Here is a 17,506-nt window from a genome sequence, read left to right as displayed (position 1 = left end):
TATAATGTGTCATTTAAAGCTTACTAATTTTTTGTCTGGATGACCTAACCATTAATGTAAATAGGGTTATTAGAATCTCTTACTGATACTGTATTACTGTCTTTTACTGTTATCGTATTTCTAACTACTATTACATTCTCCTTTTTAGGCCTGTTAACATTTACTTTATATATGTAGATATTCCTATTATGGGTACATAAATATTTACAAATGGCCTATCCTCTTGTTGGATTGACCCCTTTATCATTAGGTAATACCCTTCTCTGTCTATTATTACAGATTTTGTTTCAAAGTCTATTTTGTCTGATATAAGTATAACTACCCTCAATTTCTTTTGATTCCCATTTGCATGGAATATCTTTTTCCATCCCTTTACTTTCAGTTTGTTTATATCCTTCGGTCTGATGTGAGTCTATTGTAGGCAGAATATAGATTGGTCTTGTTTTTTTAATCCATTTAGCCACTCTGTCTTTTGACTGGAGAATTTAGTCTTTTAACATCTAAAGTGATTATTGGGGCGCCAGGGTGGCTCGGTTGGTTAAGTGTCCCGACTTTGGCTCAGGTCGTGATCTCACGGTTTGTGGGTCTGAGCCCCATGTCAGGCTCTGTGCTGACAATGGGGAGCCTGCTTTGGCTCCTCTGTCTCCGTCTCTCTGCCTTTCCTCTACGTGTGCACATGTGCACTCTCTCTCAAAAATAAACGTTAAAAAACGTTTATTAATTATTGATAGGTATGTGCTTATCTCAATTTTATTAATTGTCTTCTGGTGGTTTTGTAGTTCCTTTGTTCCCTTCTCTCTCTTGTTCTTCCTTTGTGGTTTGATGACTTTCTGTAGCAGTATGCTTGGGTTCCTTTTTTATTATCTGTTGTGTATCTATTACAGGTTTTTGTTTTGTAGTTACCATGAGGCTTACATATAACAATATATATTTATAACTGTGTTTTAAGCAGATAACAACTTAATTTTGAACTCATTGTAAAACTCTACATATTTACTCTTCCTGCACCAGTGTGTTTTATGCTTTTCATGTCACATTTTACAACTTTTTATCTTTTGGGTAACTTAATTATTGTAGTTACATTTATTTTTACTATTGTTGTCTTTTAACTTTCCTACTATTGTTATAAGTGATTAATCCTCTCCCTTTAGCATATATTTACCTTTACCAGTGAGATTTATACTTTTATATGTTTTCTTGTTACTAATTAGTGCCTTTCTTTTCAACCCAAAGAAGGCCCTTTAACATTTCTTGTAAGGCTGGTTTAGAGGTGATGAACTCCTTTTGGCTTTGGTTGCCTGGAAAATTCTGTTTTTCTTCAATTCTGAATGATAACCTTGCTGGGTAGAGTACTTTTGTTTGGAAATTTTTTTTTTTTCAGCACTTTGAATATATTGTGCTACTCCCTTCTGGCCTGCAAAGTTTCTACTGATAAATCTGCTGATTGTCTTATGAGAGTTCCTGCATATATATCAAATTTTTTTCTCTTGCTGTCTTTGTCTTTAATATTTTCTTTTTGTCTTTAGCTCTTGACATTTTAATTATAATGTATTTGTTGTGGGTCTCTTTGGATTCATCTTATTTGGAACAATTTGGACTTCCATATTGGAAGTTTGTTTTGGATGTTTGTTGTTTGTTTTTTTCCTTCCCTAGGTTAGGGAAGTTTCCAGCCATTATCCCTTCAAATAAGTTTTCTCCCTCCTTTTCTCTTCTCCTTCGGGGACTTCTATCATGTGAATGTTAGTGTGCTTCATGTTGTCCCAGAGGTCCCTTTAAGCTATCTTCATTTTTAAAAAATTTTTTGTGCTATTCTGTTTGGGTCAGTTCCTCCATTCTGTCTTTAGGTTCACAGATCTTTTCTTTGCTTCATCTAGTCTGCCGTTGAACTCTGTTGTTGGGTTTGTTTTGTTTTCTGTGTTTTTTTTTTCTTTCAGTTATTGTGTTCTTCAGCTCTCTGAGTTCTGTTTGGAACTCATATTTTCTGTTACTTTGTTGAAGTTCTCATGTAGTTCATCCACTCTTCTCCTGAATTTGATGAGTGCCTTTATGATGGTTACTTTGAACTCTTTGTCAGGTAAATTAACTCGATCTCCTTGAAATTTTTCCCCAAGGTTTATCTGTTTTTTGTTTGGAACATATTCATCCTCATTGTGCTTTTGACTCTCACTCTGTATTGGTTTCTTTTTTTGTTGTTTATTTACTTTTTAGAGAGAGAGAGAGAGAGAGAGAGAGAGCGCGCGAGAGCATGCAAGTGTACCCACACAAGCAGGAGAGGGGCTTAGAGGGGGAGACACAGAATCCAAAGCAGGCCCCAGGCTCAGAGCTGTCAGCACAGAGCCTGATGCGGTGCTCGAATTCACAAACCATGAGATCATGACCTGAGCTGATCGGATGCTTAACCCACTGAGCCACCCAGGCACCCCTCTGTGTGTTGGTTTCTATGTGTATGATGAAACAAACACCTCTCCCAGTCTTGAAGGGTTGGTTTTGTGTAGGTGATAAAGTAGGTAATAAAACTGACTTTCAACCCTGTTAAGCTCTTGGTTATCTCTTAGATCTTTGTGATTACCCAAGCAGCCTATTTTATTTTTAATAGTTCCCATTAGTGGAGGGTGTGCCAAGACCAGTCAGTTTCTCAAAGGTGAGGATCTTAGCATTTAGATTCAGGCTGATCGGAAGCCAGACCCTTACAGCTTTTAATGTTTATTTATTTTTGAGACAGAGACAGAGCATGAACAGGGGAAGGGCAGAGAGAGAGGGAGACACAGAATCTGAAACAGGCTCCAGGCTCTGAGCCGTCAGCACACAGCCCGATAAGGGGCTCGAACTCACGGACCGCGAGATCACGACCTGAGCCAAAGTCGGATGCTTAACCGACTGAGCCACCCAGGCGCCCCGATTACAGCTTTTAAAGAATGCAAATATATATATATATATATATATATATATATATATATATATACACACACACACACACACACACACACACACACAGTCCCATGGGACTGCAAGCAAAAGCCCCACTGCCTCTAAAGCCAGGCAATTGTAAGGTGACCTCTTAAAAAGTTGGTCAGCAGTGACAAAATTGGGGTTCCAGACAAGTGTATAAGCACCTTTCTGGGAGACACTGGCAAGCTGTGGCAAGAAGGCAGAGTGAGAGTGCAGAGCTGGCACCCTCTGGCCTACGTTCCCTGAGAACACCTCCATAGCCTCTAGATCGTGAGAAAGCTGAAGCCTGCCTTAAGGCTGACGTTCCCGGACAGGTGTTTCAGTCTGGAGTCTGTTTGGTTCTCTGGGGGTGGCAGCATGCCGAGAACCATCTCTCTGGTTGTTACAGACCTGTGGGACCCAGGAACGCAGGCCCCCCTAGCCACCAGAGCCAGGCAGTCATGGGTATCAATCACAAAAACCAGGGCACCAGATGTAACAAGCAGGCACCGGACATGGAAAAGCTCCCCTGCAGAGATTCTGGCACTCTGGAGTGTGGCAGAGGGACAGTGTGAAGATGGTGCCCTCCCTCCAAGGTCTCAGGAAAGGGTTATAATTAGCTCTTAGATGTGTGTTTAATTAGAAGCTAATAAGCCTCATTTATAGAAAGATTGAGCTCTTGGGTCTCTTGGCTCTTGCTGTGCCCTGGGGGTGGTAGCTGTTTAAGAACTCTTTCTTCATTTGTTAACATCCTGTAAAGCCATGACTATAAGCCCTGCTGGTCACCAGAGCTAGGCAGTGTAGAGGTGTGCCCTGGCAGCAGCTGCAAAACTCAGGGCTCACCAGGGAAGGGTATAATCTCCTTTCTGGAAGATACTGGTGAATTGGAATGAGGCTGAGGGAAAGTGCAAAGATGGCGTCCACCATCTTCCATTCCCGGAGAGTACCTCCGTAGGCCCCTGTACGTGTACCAAACCAGAAGTTTGCCATTCAGGCCAAAGCTCATGGACAAGCAAATAGGCCTCTTTCTCAGAAAGACTGGGGGTGTGTTTTGTCTGCTATTTGTTCAGTGCCCTGGGTGTGGTAGTCTGCCAAGAACAGAATTTCCCAATTGCTACTGTCCCATGGGACCCAGCAACACAAGCCCTCCTCACCTCCAGAGGCAGCAATCAAGGAGCATCCCCTGGGTAGCATTTATAGAAACCAGGGCACCAGAGGTTAAAAACTAGGGCATCAGGGGCACCTGGGTGGCTCAGTTGGCTGAGCATCCGACTTCGGCTCAGGTCACGATCTCACAGTTTGTGAGTTCGAGCCCCGTGTCGGGCTCCGGGCTGACGGCTCGGAGCCTGGAGCCTGTTTCGGATTCTGTGTCTCCCTCTCTCTCTGCCCCTCCCCTGCTCATGCTCTGTCTCTCTCTCTCTGTCAAAAATAAATAAAAAAATTAAAAAAAAACAACAACAAAAAACAAAAACTAGGGCATCAAGTGTTTGTAGAAGCTCCCATCTGGGAGATACTGGTGTTCTGGAGCACACAGAGGGATAGTGTGAAGATGGCACCCACTGAAGAAAGAAAGAAAGAAAGGGGCGGTGGGAGGAGAAAAGGAAAAAGGGAAATGAAAAGAGAAAAAGAGATGGCATAGCAAGGCAGAGAGAGCGCAAGAAGATGGCGCCACCGGCTTCCACCCCTGGAGAGTGCCCAGCAGGCCCCAGCCCCCACACCAGTGCTTTACAGTTTGGAAGGGAGTCTTTTTCACATAAAGTGAAAGCACTTTTCAGAGGGTTACTTCTGTGTAGGTGAGTCTGCGTGTGGGTCCTTTTAGAGTTGTTCCTCAGTTTACCACAACCCTATGGATTTTGCGGATGCCAGCCCCATTGGTTTTCAAAGCCACATATTTTGGGTGCTTGTCTCTCAGGTGCTGGTATTGAGAGTTGGGTGCCCACTGTGGGCACCCCTTGGCCCTCTCCCCATTGTGGGTCCAGTCTTGGGGTGGGGTTTATGGTGAGATTGTGTCTCAGTTTTTCCTGCCCTCTGCAGTGTGGTTTCCCTCTCTTGCCCAAGGTGGAGAGGTCACTGCAAGTTTTTAAGTTTTTTTCAGAGGAAATGGTTCCATATATGGCTGTAGATTTGGTGTATCCATGGGAGGAAGTGAGTTCAGGATCTTCCTACGTTGCTGTATTTTTAAAACTTTTATTTTATTTTATTTTATTTTATTTTATTTTATTTTATTTTATTTTATTTTATTTTATTTTATTTTATCTTATTTTATGTTGTCTCTAATTTTGTTTATTTTGAATTTGAGTATAGTTGACATGCAATGTTACGTTAGTTTCAGGTGTACGACATAGCCATTCAGCATCTATATGTTATGCTATGCTCACCACAAATGTAGCTACTGTCTGTTACCACTTAATGCTATTATCATTGACTGTATTCCTATATTGTCTACAGCTGGAAGCCTGTATCTCCCACTCCCCTTCACCCATTTTGCCCATCCCTTCACCACCACCCCCACATTGCCATCTTGAACTGGAACCTCAGTTATCTGAATTTGCTAGCCTACAAATGGGGATAATACCTAGTGCATGACATTGTGGTAGATATTAAATGAGACAGTTTATGTAAAGTGTTCACTGCTCTTCCTGGTATTTAGGAAGTGTTTAATAAAAATAGCTTGTTCATTTTTTTTTAAATGTTCTACAATTATTATATACCATCTACTTTATTTTTAAAGGTTATTAGTTCAAACCAGAAATTTATGTTCTTGTTAATAGTATGTTTGGGGTCTTCCCTTTCCCCTAGATATGGTTATTGTCTGAAATTGGATTTCTTTTTTCTTAAAGGAGAGAGAAATGTGGCTCCATGTGCATTTCAGATATCTTCTGCTGTCCTTGTGCACTGTTAAACATTCTCTATGCAACATCATTTCGGTTCTTAAGTGCTCCTCCTCTGTTGAAACAAAATTTAATCCTGTCCTGTCTTGAGTTTTCCCTTTAGCACAGATAGCAAATTTACATGGTTGCAATTAAGCAGACAGACACATGTACCCTCCATGTGTTGTTGTTTGTAGTTATGTTGCATTAGTAATGCCTCTTTCCTAGAATGGACACTGGCATGAGAGCTAGGCACCATACAGGCCAGCTCCCAGATTGACTTCCTCATCTGTCAAGTGCATCCTGTGACACTGACAGGCTGTTTAGGTCTTCAAATGTAACAGTGACTGAGTCTGCTCAAAAAGCCATTTGGGGGGGGAAAAAGTCATTTGGAAGTCAGCAAATGTTTACATTTCTATGACTTCCGAGCAAAGGATATAGCTATGGTGTTGTTTAGTTGAAGTCTTTAGGAGATAGCTTAGCTTGTGAGTGTGCTGAAATGTCTGCTCTTCAGACTTGCTGTATTTTTTATTTCTAGGGATTCGTCTACGTCCTTATCAACTGGAGGGGGTCAACTGGCTAGCCCAGTGCTTCCATTGTCAGAATGGCTGCATCCTGGGAGATGAGATGGGCCTGGGTAAGACCTGCCAGGTATGTTACTGTGAGTGACCAGTGTTCATCTCCACTAAGATACCTCCTCACATCTCATTATTTTAGCTGCTAGCTACTAGTAAGTGTTTTTATATTAGGAGGTGAAATGCCTGAACCTCTGTTAAGAGATCATGTCCTTGGTATTGACTTTTCTAGTTACGAGGATGGTTTTGAACTGTCACTATGCTTATCTAACCTTGACATTGGATTGCAATTAATGGGCAAAGTTTTTCTCTATGTAAATCAAATATACCTGTCCCAGGGATCAAATTGACTCTGCCCTCCTTTGTAGTAAATACTTCTGTCTAGTTAACGGGATTACTTCTAACATTTCTCTCTTTTCCTTAACGGGTGGTAGAGCTACTTCTCATTTCTGTGCCATGCTAGGGAAGTTCAGAGGAAGTATCGTGTCTTCCAGAATGCCTGGGCCATCTAGTGGTAGGACCTAGTTTAGAGACCTGGAGAAGGAGATGTGGCCTCCTTGTGCATTGATAAGCAGACGGTGTTGAGATCAATTATTCTGGTAGGGTGATCACCAGCACAGCCCTGTGTTGACAGATGTCAGTGGTAGGGTTGAGTTGATTGAAAGTTCAGATACAGACATCCCTTCGGTTAGTCACACAAGGTTTACTCATCTATAGAATACCAAAGAAAGTCAGTGCAGTCAGGATATACAGCAGAGGCCACTTGATCAGAAACTATGGAAGTGTAAGTTTCCCCATACCAAAAAGGTTTTTGCCAGTAAACACACAGAATGAGTGAAGGTCTCATTGTCCTTTTAGAAGCTCAACTGGCCCCTGCAAGCCTGACCCTCCATACATAAACAGTCCAGTTGGAGCAGTTCGGCATATAGCCCTGCACATTGTGTGTGACTGTGTGTGGGAGACTACTTTATCTAAGCCAGGTGTAGCTCATTGATCTTGGCGCTCTTCAGAATACAAAATGACCTGTGAGTATGGTACCCTCAAGGACGTCATTTGTCACTCTCAGGTTTCTCAGGCAAATAAATTGGGTTCTGGTGCATTCCTGAACTGAGAGCTGTAGAACTAGAACAAAGGTAAGTTTTCTGGATGTCTCTGGGAGCCAGTCTTCTGAAGAGACAGTTGGGTCGTGGGGCGTCTGGGTGGAATAGTCAGTTAGGCGGCAGACTTTGGCTCAGGTCATGATCTCATGGTCTGTGGGTTCAAGCCCCACGTTGGGCTCTGTGCTGGCATCTCAGCCTGGAGCCTGCTTCTGATTCTGTGTTTCCCTCTCTTTCTGCCCCTTCCCTGCTTGCTCTCTGTCTCTCTCTCTCTCAAATAATAAACATTAAAAAAAAATTAAAAAAAAAAGAGAGACACTTGGGTCGTGTACAGAGCCTCCCCACCTGCAGTCTCCTTTGCTTCCCGCATCGAACCCCCTGACTTCATTCAGAGCCAGCAAATTCCACTTGTCCTTTGCCTTTCTCCAGAGTGTTCATATAGCTCTACTTGAAGTGCCCTAAAAACATTCTATCATCTTGCTAAAATTTTGTTTAGAATTTTCACATTTGTGTTCATGAAGGATATTTGTCTCTAGTTTCCTTTTCTTATAATGTCTTTGGTTTTAGCGTTGTGGTAAAAAAGATGGGCTCATAGAATGAACTGAGAAATATTCTGTCCTCTTGAGTTTTCTAAAAGAATTTGTGTAGAATTGGTATTGTTTCTTCTTTAAATGTTTGGTAGAATTCACTAATGAATCCAAATTTTGTAGATATATCTGGTTTATGGTAACAAAAGATAAGTTTTCTCTCAATAGTAACCTCCGTGAAAGCTGAACAGAATGATTTTCTTCTAGTAAGTACTTAATTTGGTGATTGCTCTGGCACAGTCTGGGCTGCGAAGCAATGGATAGTTAAAAAAGGAAATGATTTCCATTGTAAAATTAGTGTAATCTCAGTTAAAAAGTAATTGCCACCCTCTAACCACAATACTCTAACCATAACCGTGGGCAGCAAGGTATCTGAAATGGCTGACATTATAGTGAGCATATCATTTGTTTGCTTGTTTGTTTTAAGTAGGCTCCAGGCTGGTCATGGAGCCCAGTGCAGCGCCTGAAGTCATGACCCTGAGATCAAGACCTGAGCTGAGATCAAGAGTCTGACACTTAACTGACTGAGCCACCCAGCAGCCCCTATAGTTTGTATTTTATTAATCTAACATTGTCATTGTAGTTATCCATTTGATTATATTCTTCACAGTCATTTTCTGCTGGCTACATAATACTTCATCAAGAGAATTCATAATTTACTTAAATATTCTGCAGACGAGGAATGACCAGTTCCCCTCCTTTTGTGCTACTTAAATTAACTTTACTGTGAACATCCTGGGCATATAACCTTTTCAGGATTTTGGATTGTATCTTTAGGATAGATTTTCACAGAAATGGTTCAGCATTTGGGAATGGGCTCCTTAAACATTTTGCTTTATAAAAGCAAAAATGTATTTTCTCTGTATATCACAGCAGACATTTATTTATTTATTTATTTATTAATTATTTTTTTAATAAACTTTTTTTAAATTTTATTTTTTATTTTTTAAAATTTACATCCAAATTAGTTAGCATATAGTGCAACAATGATTTCAGGAGTGGATTCCTTAGTGTCCCTTACCCATTCAGCCCATCCCCTCTCCCACAACCCCTCCAGTAACCCTCAGTTTGTTCTCCATATTCATGAGTCTCTTATGTTTTGTCCCCCTCCCTGTTTTTATACTATTTTTGCTTCCCTTCCCTTATGTTCATCTGTTTTGTCTCTTAAAGTCCTCATATGAGTGAAGTCATATAATTTTTGTCTTTCTCTGACTAATTTCACTTAGCATAATACCCTCCACATAGTTGCAAATGGCAAGATTTCATTCTTTTTGATTGCCGAGTAATACTCAATTGTATATATATACCACATCTTCTTTATCCATTCATCCATCGATGGACATTTGGGCTCTTTCCATACTTTGGCTATTGTTAGTGCTGCTGTGTCCCTTCGAAACAGCACACCTGTATCCCATGGATTAATGCCTAGTAGTGCAATTGCTGGGTTGTAGGGTAGTTCTATTTTTAGTTTTTTGAGGAACCTCCATACCGTTTTCCAGAGTGGCTGCACCAGCTTGCATTCCCATAAAAGTTTTTTAAAAAATATTTATTTATTTTTGAGAGAGAACGAGAGAGACAGAGTGCAAGTTGGGGAGGGCCAGAGAGAGAGGGAGACACAGAATTTGAAGCAGGCTCCAAGGCTTTGAGCTGTCAGCACAGAGACCAACCCGGGGCTCAAACCCATGAACCTTGAGGTCATGACCTGAGCCGAAGTCGGATGCTTAACTGACTAAGCCACCCAGGTGCCCCTATAGTAACCTTTTAAAGAAACTTTTAAAGGCTGTGTGTACAGCCTTATCCTAAAATGTGCCTATTTGGCTTTACAAAGATTTTTGTTTTTTAAGCCTACTTAAGCTTATGAATTATTTATTGTTTGTTTTCCTCAGTAGAACATATGTTCCAAGAGAGCTAGGAGTTTTGTCTGTTTGGTTCAGTGTTATATTCCAGAACTTAAAACAGTGCTAGCAAATAGAAGGTGCTCTATAAATGCACATGGAAGGAAGGCAAACATTAGGGAAAGGAGGGAGGGAGTTAGGAAGGAAGGCATCCTCCTTCAGGAGAGTGTGGCAAGCAGCGGAGGCCACCTCGTGGTAGGTCATCTTTAGTCACATCTTGGAAGTCCTTGCCTTAGGTTTTTGGAGTGTTCTTGATCTTGTGCATTATTTGTATTTTTTATTTATTTCTGTTTGTCTTTCCTGATTTTTTCCCTTTGCATTGCAGGGTTAATTACATAAATATTGAGCTTCATTGCTTGTTAACTATTGATGTAATTGAGTACCATGAATTTCTTTGGCAATTATATTTATGCTTAAAGGATTTCACTCTAGGATTGGATGACTCTCCCATTGTGTGGAAGATTGTACATTATTGTTTTGTACACCAAGTCTTCTGTAAGAGTTTGTGTTCCCTACAAGGTTGTGGGAACTTTGTAGTTGTTTCTCACGGAAAAGTAATAAATGTTATAAAAATTGCCTTCTTTTTGTGTATTCCAGACTATTGCTCTCTTCATTTACTTGGCAGGAAGATTAAATGACGAAGGACCATTTCTGATTCTTTGCCCCTTGTCTGTTTTGAGCAACTGGACAGAAGAGATGGAGAGGTACAGAGTAGATGTAGCTGAAATTTTGTTTTTTACATTGAGTATGATTTTTTTTTTTCTGGTGATAGTGAAATGTGATAAAGCAACATATTGTCCTAAGCAGTGATTTTATTTCTTCCAGAATACTCTGACCTGAGCAATAAAGGTAGAGACAGAATCTGATGGGGGGAGGATTAAGTGGGTGTTATTGTTACTCAGTAACAACACAGAACTGGTACTCAGTAAATTTTGCTGAACTAAAGGAGAAACTATCTTTTTCACAGTGACATAGGAAGTAACCAACATGGAAAAAAATAGTTTTCTCTTTAGAATTAGCACAGGGCCTTTGTAGATGTTCATCTGATCCTTCCATCTGTTCACACAGAAACTTACCTATAGGTTTACCTGTTACCATAGATAAGATTTCAGAGTTCAGGACTCTTTCTGGTTGCAGGACATCTTGAAGTCTGCATGTCAGTAATCCTTCCATGAAATGTAATTTTCTCGATATGCACACCCTTCCCTTTGGCTGTACATTGGTGTTCATCTACCTCTTTTCTTGGATCCAGATTTGCTCCAGGGCTTTCCTGTGTAACATACGCAGGTGACAAGGAGGAGAGAGCCCACCTACAGCAAGACCTGAAACAAGAGTCACGTTTTCATGTGCTGCTAACTACCTATGAGGTTTGAATTTATTTCTATCAAGAACTCTTAACCTTGGGACCGTAGAAGTTGGAGAATCTACTGGAATTAGGTTTAATTTTTTTGGAGAGCATGGATTTTTCTGGGAGAGAAGTCTACTTTCATTAGATTGTCAGAGAGGGATTGTGACCAAAGGAAGTGAAGGACTACTGTGTTCCAAATTCGCTGAATGTCTCTTCTTTCCTGGTGCGGCAAGAGCAAAGGTGCCCCGGTGAAGGGGGTGGCATTTGAGCTGCCTGTTGGCCAGTGAATAGGAGGAAGGAGGAGGCAGGCAGGGGAGAGGGTTTTGTGGGCTGAGGGGTTGCCTGTTACTGCAGGACGAGAGTAGAGGGTACTCAGTTCCAGTCTCATTTCAAGTTTTTAGTCTTAAAGTGAAGGCAAGACCTTCCACTTACTCCTGCCTAGGTTTTGTTTTTTTCAAGATAGTGCTACTTAGAAGTTATGCTCACAACTTTTTTTTACTTAGTGAATGATTAAGACTTAACTCTCCTAAAGTATAAGATTTAGCTAACAAGAAACTAGTTTATTAATATCAGTTGTATTAATACTAGCCTTTATAGTGTGTCTTTTTCCTTAATTTTTCAGATTTGCTTGAAAGACTCATCATTTCTAAAATCGTGAGTATGTTGCGGTACTTCAGAAACTGTTGAATATATCATGAGAGTCACGTCTTTACGTTTTAGTACTTTATCTTTCATGTCATGTCTGGCACATCTTCCTGGTATGTCTTCCGTGAGTCTTACTTACAGATTGGTGTGACATAGAGTAGTCTTGCAGTCTAGCCCTTACTCATTAGCTGTGTGTCCCTGGGTTACTTAACCTTAGTGAACCTCAGCTTCTTTGTTGGTAAAAGGAGGATAATCTCTACTTTGGATGGCTGTTGTGAGGATTAAATAAGGTGTCTGTGATGGGTGGTTAATAAATACTAGATTCTTTACTTTGCAGACTGCGCAGATACCTTTCAGGACTGCTATTTAGAGATTTTACTGCAATATAGGAGGTGAATTATTTGAGCCTTTTCCTGGAAGTATCTTAAAGTAGCAGTCAGTGCTATGAAATTAACTTTTTAGGAAGGGAGTTTTAAATATACTTTCAATTAGTTAGCTTTCAGGCTTTCACATCAGCTCATGATGCATAGGAAGCTTAGATTTAATTCTTCCATACCACCTAATACCATGGGTGATATGTTGCGGTATAGGGTTGAGACTACAGTTACAATGTAAATTCAACACTAGCTAGACTTTAGGTACATAAGAAAAGGTACGTTGACAGGGTTTCATTCTCCAAAGCATGCGTAGTTTTGATGTGGTTAGGTGGGGAGAAACTTCTGTTTTCAAAGTGCTTCAATATTTTAAATGTTCTCATCTAGCTTCTGAGTTGGATTTCTGTTTTCATCTTATTTTGAGATACTGAAGGCCCAGTCATAGATTTCATGACTTCCAACCCATAAGTTTCCTTTAAGTAAGCGTGTTATCTTCCTCTTCTTAAGAAGAAAATAGGCTTGAGGTGCCTGAGTGGCTTAGTCGGTTGAGCGTCCAACTCTTGATTTCAGCTCAGGTCATGATCTCAAAGTTCGTGATTTTGAGCTTTGCATTGGACTCTATGCTGACGGTGCAGAGTCTGCTTGGGATTCTCTCTCTCTCCCCTCCTCTCTCTCTCCTTCCCCTGCACGCTCTCTCTCTAAATAAATAAATAAACTTTTTTTTTTTTTTTTAAAGAAGAAAATAAGCTTCCCTCTCTTTTTCTTTTTTCTATAATTAGTATCTAACGTAATATTTGTTGAAGATCTCTTCTCTGGAAAGACACTGTTTGGGAGTTACCAGCAGTGCCAGGAAAGTAAACTGTAGAGCTCCCTAAGAAGACATAGACTCCAGTAGAGGGAGAGGCACTATACAGATATTCATAGTACAAGGCAGGATGTGGGAAGTCTCAAAAGGCGAGAAAATTGGGACATAAATGGTTTTTTGTTTTTTTTTAAGTTCATTCATTTTTGAGAGAGAGACAGAGTGTGAGCAGGGGAGGGGCAAAGAGAGAAGGGAGACACAGAATCTGAAGCAGGCTCCAGGCTCTAAGCTGTCAGCACAGAGCCTGACATGGGGTTTGAACTCATGAACTGAGATCATGACCTGAGCTGAAGTCAGACACTTAATCAACTGAACCACCCAGGCACCCTGTTACATATATGTTTTTGATTACTTAAAGTATCCTAGGTGACCTTCATGAAAACCCTAGTAGGCAAGTATAGATCTTCTAAATGAAGAAAGCAAGGTAACTCAGCTGAGGCCACATTGCTAATAATGGCAAAGAGACATCCAAATGTACCACTTGGTGTTGTGGAGACTTTTTCTTTTAATTTTTTTTTTTTTTAATGTTTATTTTTGAGAGAGAGAGCGTGAGTGGAGAAGGGGCAAAGAGAAAGAGGGAGACACAGAAACCGAAGCAGGCTCCAGCATTTGAGCTGTGAGCACAGAGCCCAATGCAGGACTCAAACCCACGATCCATGATACCATGATCTGAGCCGAAGTCCGATGCTTAACTGACTGAGCCACCCAGGCGCCCCTCTTTAAAAAATTTTATTTATTTTGAGACAGAGCGAGTGCGGGAGGGATAGAGAGAGAGAATCAGAAGTAGGCTCTGTGTGCTGTCAGCATGGAGCCTAATATTGAGTTCAGTTTCATGAACCACAAGATCATGACCTGAGCTGAAATCAGGAATCCATCACTAAACCGACTGGGCCACTTAGGTGCCCCCATGTGGAGACTTTTGAAGAGCATCTCAAAAAAAATAAACATCTTGGGGCGCCTGGGTGGCTCAGTCAGTTAATCCTCTGACTCTTGATTTTGGCTCAGGTCTTGAGAAATTGTTGTTATAATTTACTATGCTACAAAATGTGCTTTGGAAGTAGCCACCAAAGACCTCCATACTAGTATATCCAACAGATGTATCTTCCTGGACGTCTGTAACATTTGATCTTATTCACTGCTTCCCCATTTTTTTAAATTACGCTTTTTAAGCTACTGTGACACCAATTTCTCATCATTTTTCTTCTGGGTTTAAATCTCAGCTCCACTGCATTCTAGCTTTATGACCTTGACCTAGTTACCTAATCTTTCTGAGCTTTAGTCTCCTTGTTGGTAAAATGAGCACAATAATGTCTACTCACCATATTCTTTTGGATTAAATAATAGACATAAAGCTCCAAGCACAGTGTCTGGCACATAGTCGGTGGTCATAAATGTTTCCTTTTGCTTTCTGTCTCCAGCTCCTTCTTTTCTGCCTTTATGCACAGGTCTTTCCTGTCTTGGGAAAAAAAATACCCTTAAATTTATTGCCTTATCCAGATGTTGTCTCATGTACATGGCAGGCTTTCAGATAAGAAAGAAACTTGAGGGGCGCCTGGGTGGCGCAGTCGGTTAAGCGTCCGACTTCAGCCAGGTCACGATCTCGCGGTCCGTGAGTTCGAGCCCCGCGTCAGGCTCTGGGCTGATGGCTCGGAGCCTGGAGCCTGTTTCCGATTCTGTGTCTCCCTCTCTCTCTGCCCCTCCCCCGTTCATGCTCTGTCTCTCTCTGTCCCAAAAAAAAGAAAAAAAAAGAAAGAAACTTGAGTGTGTTTCTAATAGAATGGGCTTAATATTAGTCTTGCCAACAATAGTTATTTTTATGGTAAGACTTTTTGGCTATAAGATATATGTTGGAGTTTTTACACAAAACTGAAAGCTTGGATTTTTCTCTCACAGCTTCCCTTGGAGTGTTCTTGTTGTGGATGAAGCTCACAGGTTGAAAAACCAAAGCTCCTTGCTGCATAAGACACTTTCAGAGGTAAACTCACAGGATAGTCTTAGTTTTTGTATAATCTTCTTTTGAAAAATACTATTTTAGGCTTGTGTAGAGTTAGTTAAGTTGAAACATTTTTTTTTTTCAGTCCCGATTTCTATAGGGCTAAATAAACATTTCGTGAGTGACAGAGGTAGTACTTATATGGCCTCACTGCTCCTTCCTCTCATCTTTTACACAGGAAATAACGTGTACTGAAATCTGGTTATCAGGTAATAAGATGCTATCCCAGTAAAATACATTGTAGTTTTAGAAATGTTTCAGCTCTCTTTTGATCTTCTTCAAAGGGGTAGTTCTTTAAAAATAATCTTATAACTCTTCTGTCTGCAATAGCAGTTATATCTGACATATTGTACCCTTCCCCCCATTTACCATCTTAAAAAATTTGACAGTTCACATGGAGTCATAAAGAGACCATTGCATGCCATTGACTATTAGCTGCAGTCTCTCTTGTCTTTGTCATACTTTTGAGTGTGACACCCTTGATCTCCTTCCCTTCTCTTGATCTTTGCCATCATTCTGGCACAGTGAGAAATGAGAAATGTCAGTGTAGCCCTAGCCTTGCCCTCTTTTCTGAGGAGCCAGTGGAACAGCTTGTGAGTAAGAAGTGCCTTTCTGTTTGCTGACCTCATAAAGGCTTATTCGTGAGACCGCATGTGTGAATTCCTGTGACCATCACTGAAGTTTGGTCCCTGTCCTATAACCAATCAGATAATAAGATTAGAGGTGACTTAGAGGAAAGTCTTAGGTCTGAATTCTGTATTTAATGGCTAAACGTTGGAGTTTTTGATATTTTGATGAAGATATGGTCACTGTTATTGGTCCAGTCTCAGAGATTGCTATCCCCTGGTGGGGCTGACTCTGCTCTGTGTTTGCCTTCATTTTGGGACTCTAAACAGTATCTTTTTCCCAAAGGATTGTCATATTCTGGCACCTTACTCTATAAGACACTGCGTCATAAACTACCATGCCAGTTTACTAAAATATAATGGGAGAGGAGAAGCGGGTGTAGTAAAGGAACCCCAGGTTTGGAGTGAGGAAACTAAGTTCTGTTGCTGGCCCCAGAGCCTTTCCTTGTTCATAAGGAAACTAAGGCTCAGGGATTATGTGAGGAAATTTTGTGTGTCATCTAAGCATTCCTTTTTAGGTGAGGTTTGAATCGCAGACAACTTGTTGGTTGGAGAGAAATGCATTTATTGATAGGGCTGAGAGGTGGGCTAATACTGTTTTCAGCTTGTTTGTGAAAGTTGGAAGCAGTTTGTATTGAAACATAGGGAGTTGGTTCTACAATTTATGCTACGCCTCGTTTACGTTTACAAAGTGCATTCACAAAGTAAGTATGGTACCTCGACAGTGTAAGGCTGCTGTGGAAGATTATGTAGAAAAGTTTATAAAATACTGTATACAACGAGATCAGCTCCTGATTTTTTTCACCCAGTGATAAAATGGACACTACTTTGAATAAGTACGTGAGCTCATGTGACAGTCTAAGTTGACTGTAGTGACCGGCAGCCCTCATCTTCTTTGGTCACCCCAGCTCTTTGCTTGGTGAACACATATTATAAAAATTTGAGTTGGTTATTGGAAGCATTTATTTCTGACCAGTTCGCATACTTGAAGTACTATGAAAACATTGTCCTACAAGCAGAGCAGGCATGAGTGGATGGACATTGATTAGACAATTTAAAAAGAAAAAAAAATAAAAGATTGCAAAAAAAAAATAGTAATGACATTCTGAAATCAGTTTTAATTGCATTTCATTTGTTACCTTACTACAAAGCTGTATCGTCTTATGACCCTTTCCCAAACCTAAATACAGAAACACAAGAATAAAAATAAAAGCCATTAGGGGCACCTGGGTGGCTCAGTCGGTTGGGTGTGCTTATAGCTCAGAGCCTGGAGCCTGCTTCAGATTCTGTGTCTCCCTCTCTCTCTGCCCCTCCCCTGCTCGTGCTCGGTCTCTATCTCAAAAATAAATTAAAAAACATTAAAAAATAAATAAAAGCCATTAATAATTTACTCCCCTGCATGCATTAACACTTGACATATCTGCTTCCATATCCTTTGCTGTGCATATGAACACGTAAACATATAAGTATGCATATTGTTATTCTAGAAATCAAAATATACTGTATTTTTGTATTTAATAAGTATGTCTATATACATAAGGGCATATACGTACATATACACACACTGTATTTCATTTTTTTAAATGAAATATATAAGATATGGCTTTCCAGTTTTGCTTCATTATTTAACTCAAATGGTATAAGTTCTTATAAATGTCAATTTAGAGCTTGTCTTTTGCTTAACCTAGTATCTGTTACTGTTTTTC

At 40.4% G+C, this 17,506-nt stretch overlaps 1 protein-coding gene across 3 annotated transcripts in view; it reads left to right on the top strand.

The window, feature by feature from the left end:
• The window catches only part of CHD1L (chromodomain helicase DNA binding protein 1 like), a 59,600-nt gene that overhangs the window by 6,600 nt on the left and 35,494 nt on the right, over nt 1-17,506 (top strand). For 2 of the 3 annotated variants that reach the window (XM_058715988.1, XM_058715990.1), the window contains exons 2-6: nt 6,337-6,449; nt 10,550-10,656; nt 11,205-11,319; nt 11,923-11,954; nt 15,075-15,156. In XM_058715988.1, the coding sequence (XP_058571971.1) occupies nt 6,337-6,449; nt 10,550-10,656; nt 11,205-11,319; nt 11,923-11,954; nt 15,075-15,156 (449 nt within the window). Of the gene's footprint in view, nt 1-6,336; nt 6,450-10,549; nt 10,657-11,204; nt 11,320-11,922; nt 11,955-15,074; nt 15,157-15,352; nt 15,384-17,506 lie in introns of all 3 variants that reach the window. The other variant, XM_058715991.1, reaches the window with a different exon arrangement.

Source organism: Neofelis nebulosa, chromosome 2 (assembly GCF_028018385.1).
Source record: "Neofelis nebulosa isolate mNeoNeb1 chromosome 2, mNeoNeb1.pri, whole genome shotgun sequence".
Taxonomy (NCBI): domain Eukaryota; kingdom Metazoa; phylum Chordata; class Mammalia; order Carnivora; family Felidae; genus Neofelis; species Neofelis nebulosa.
The sequence above is the reverse complement of the archived record's forward strand: the minus strand, read 5'-3'. Positions and strand labels throughout refer to the sequence as shown.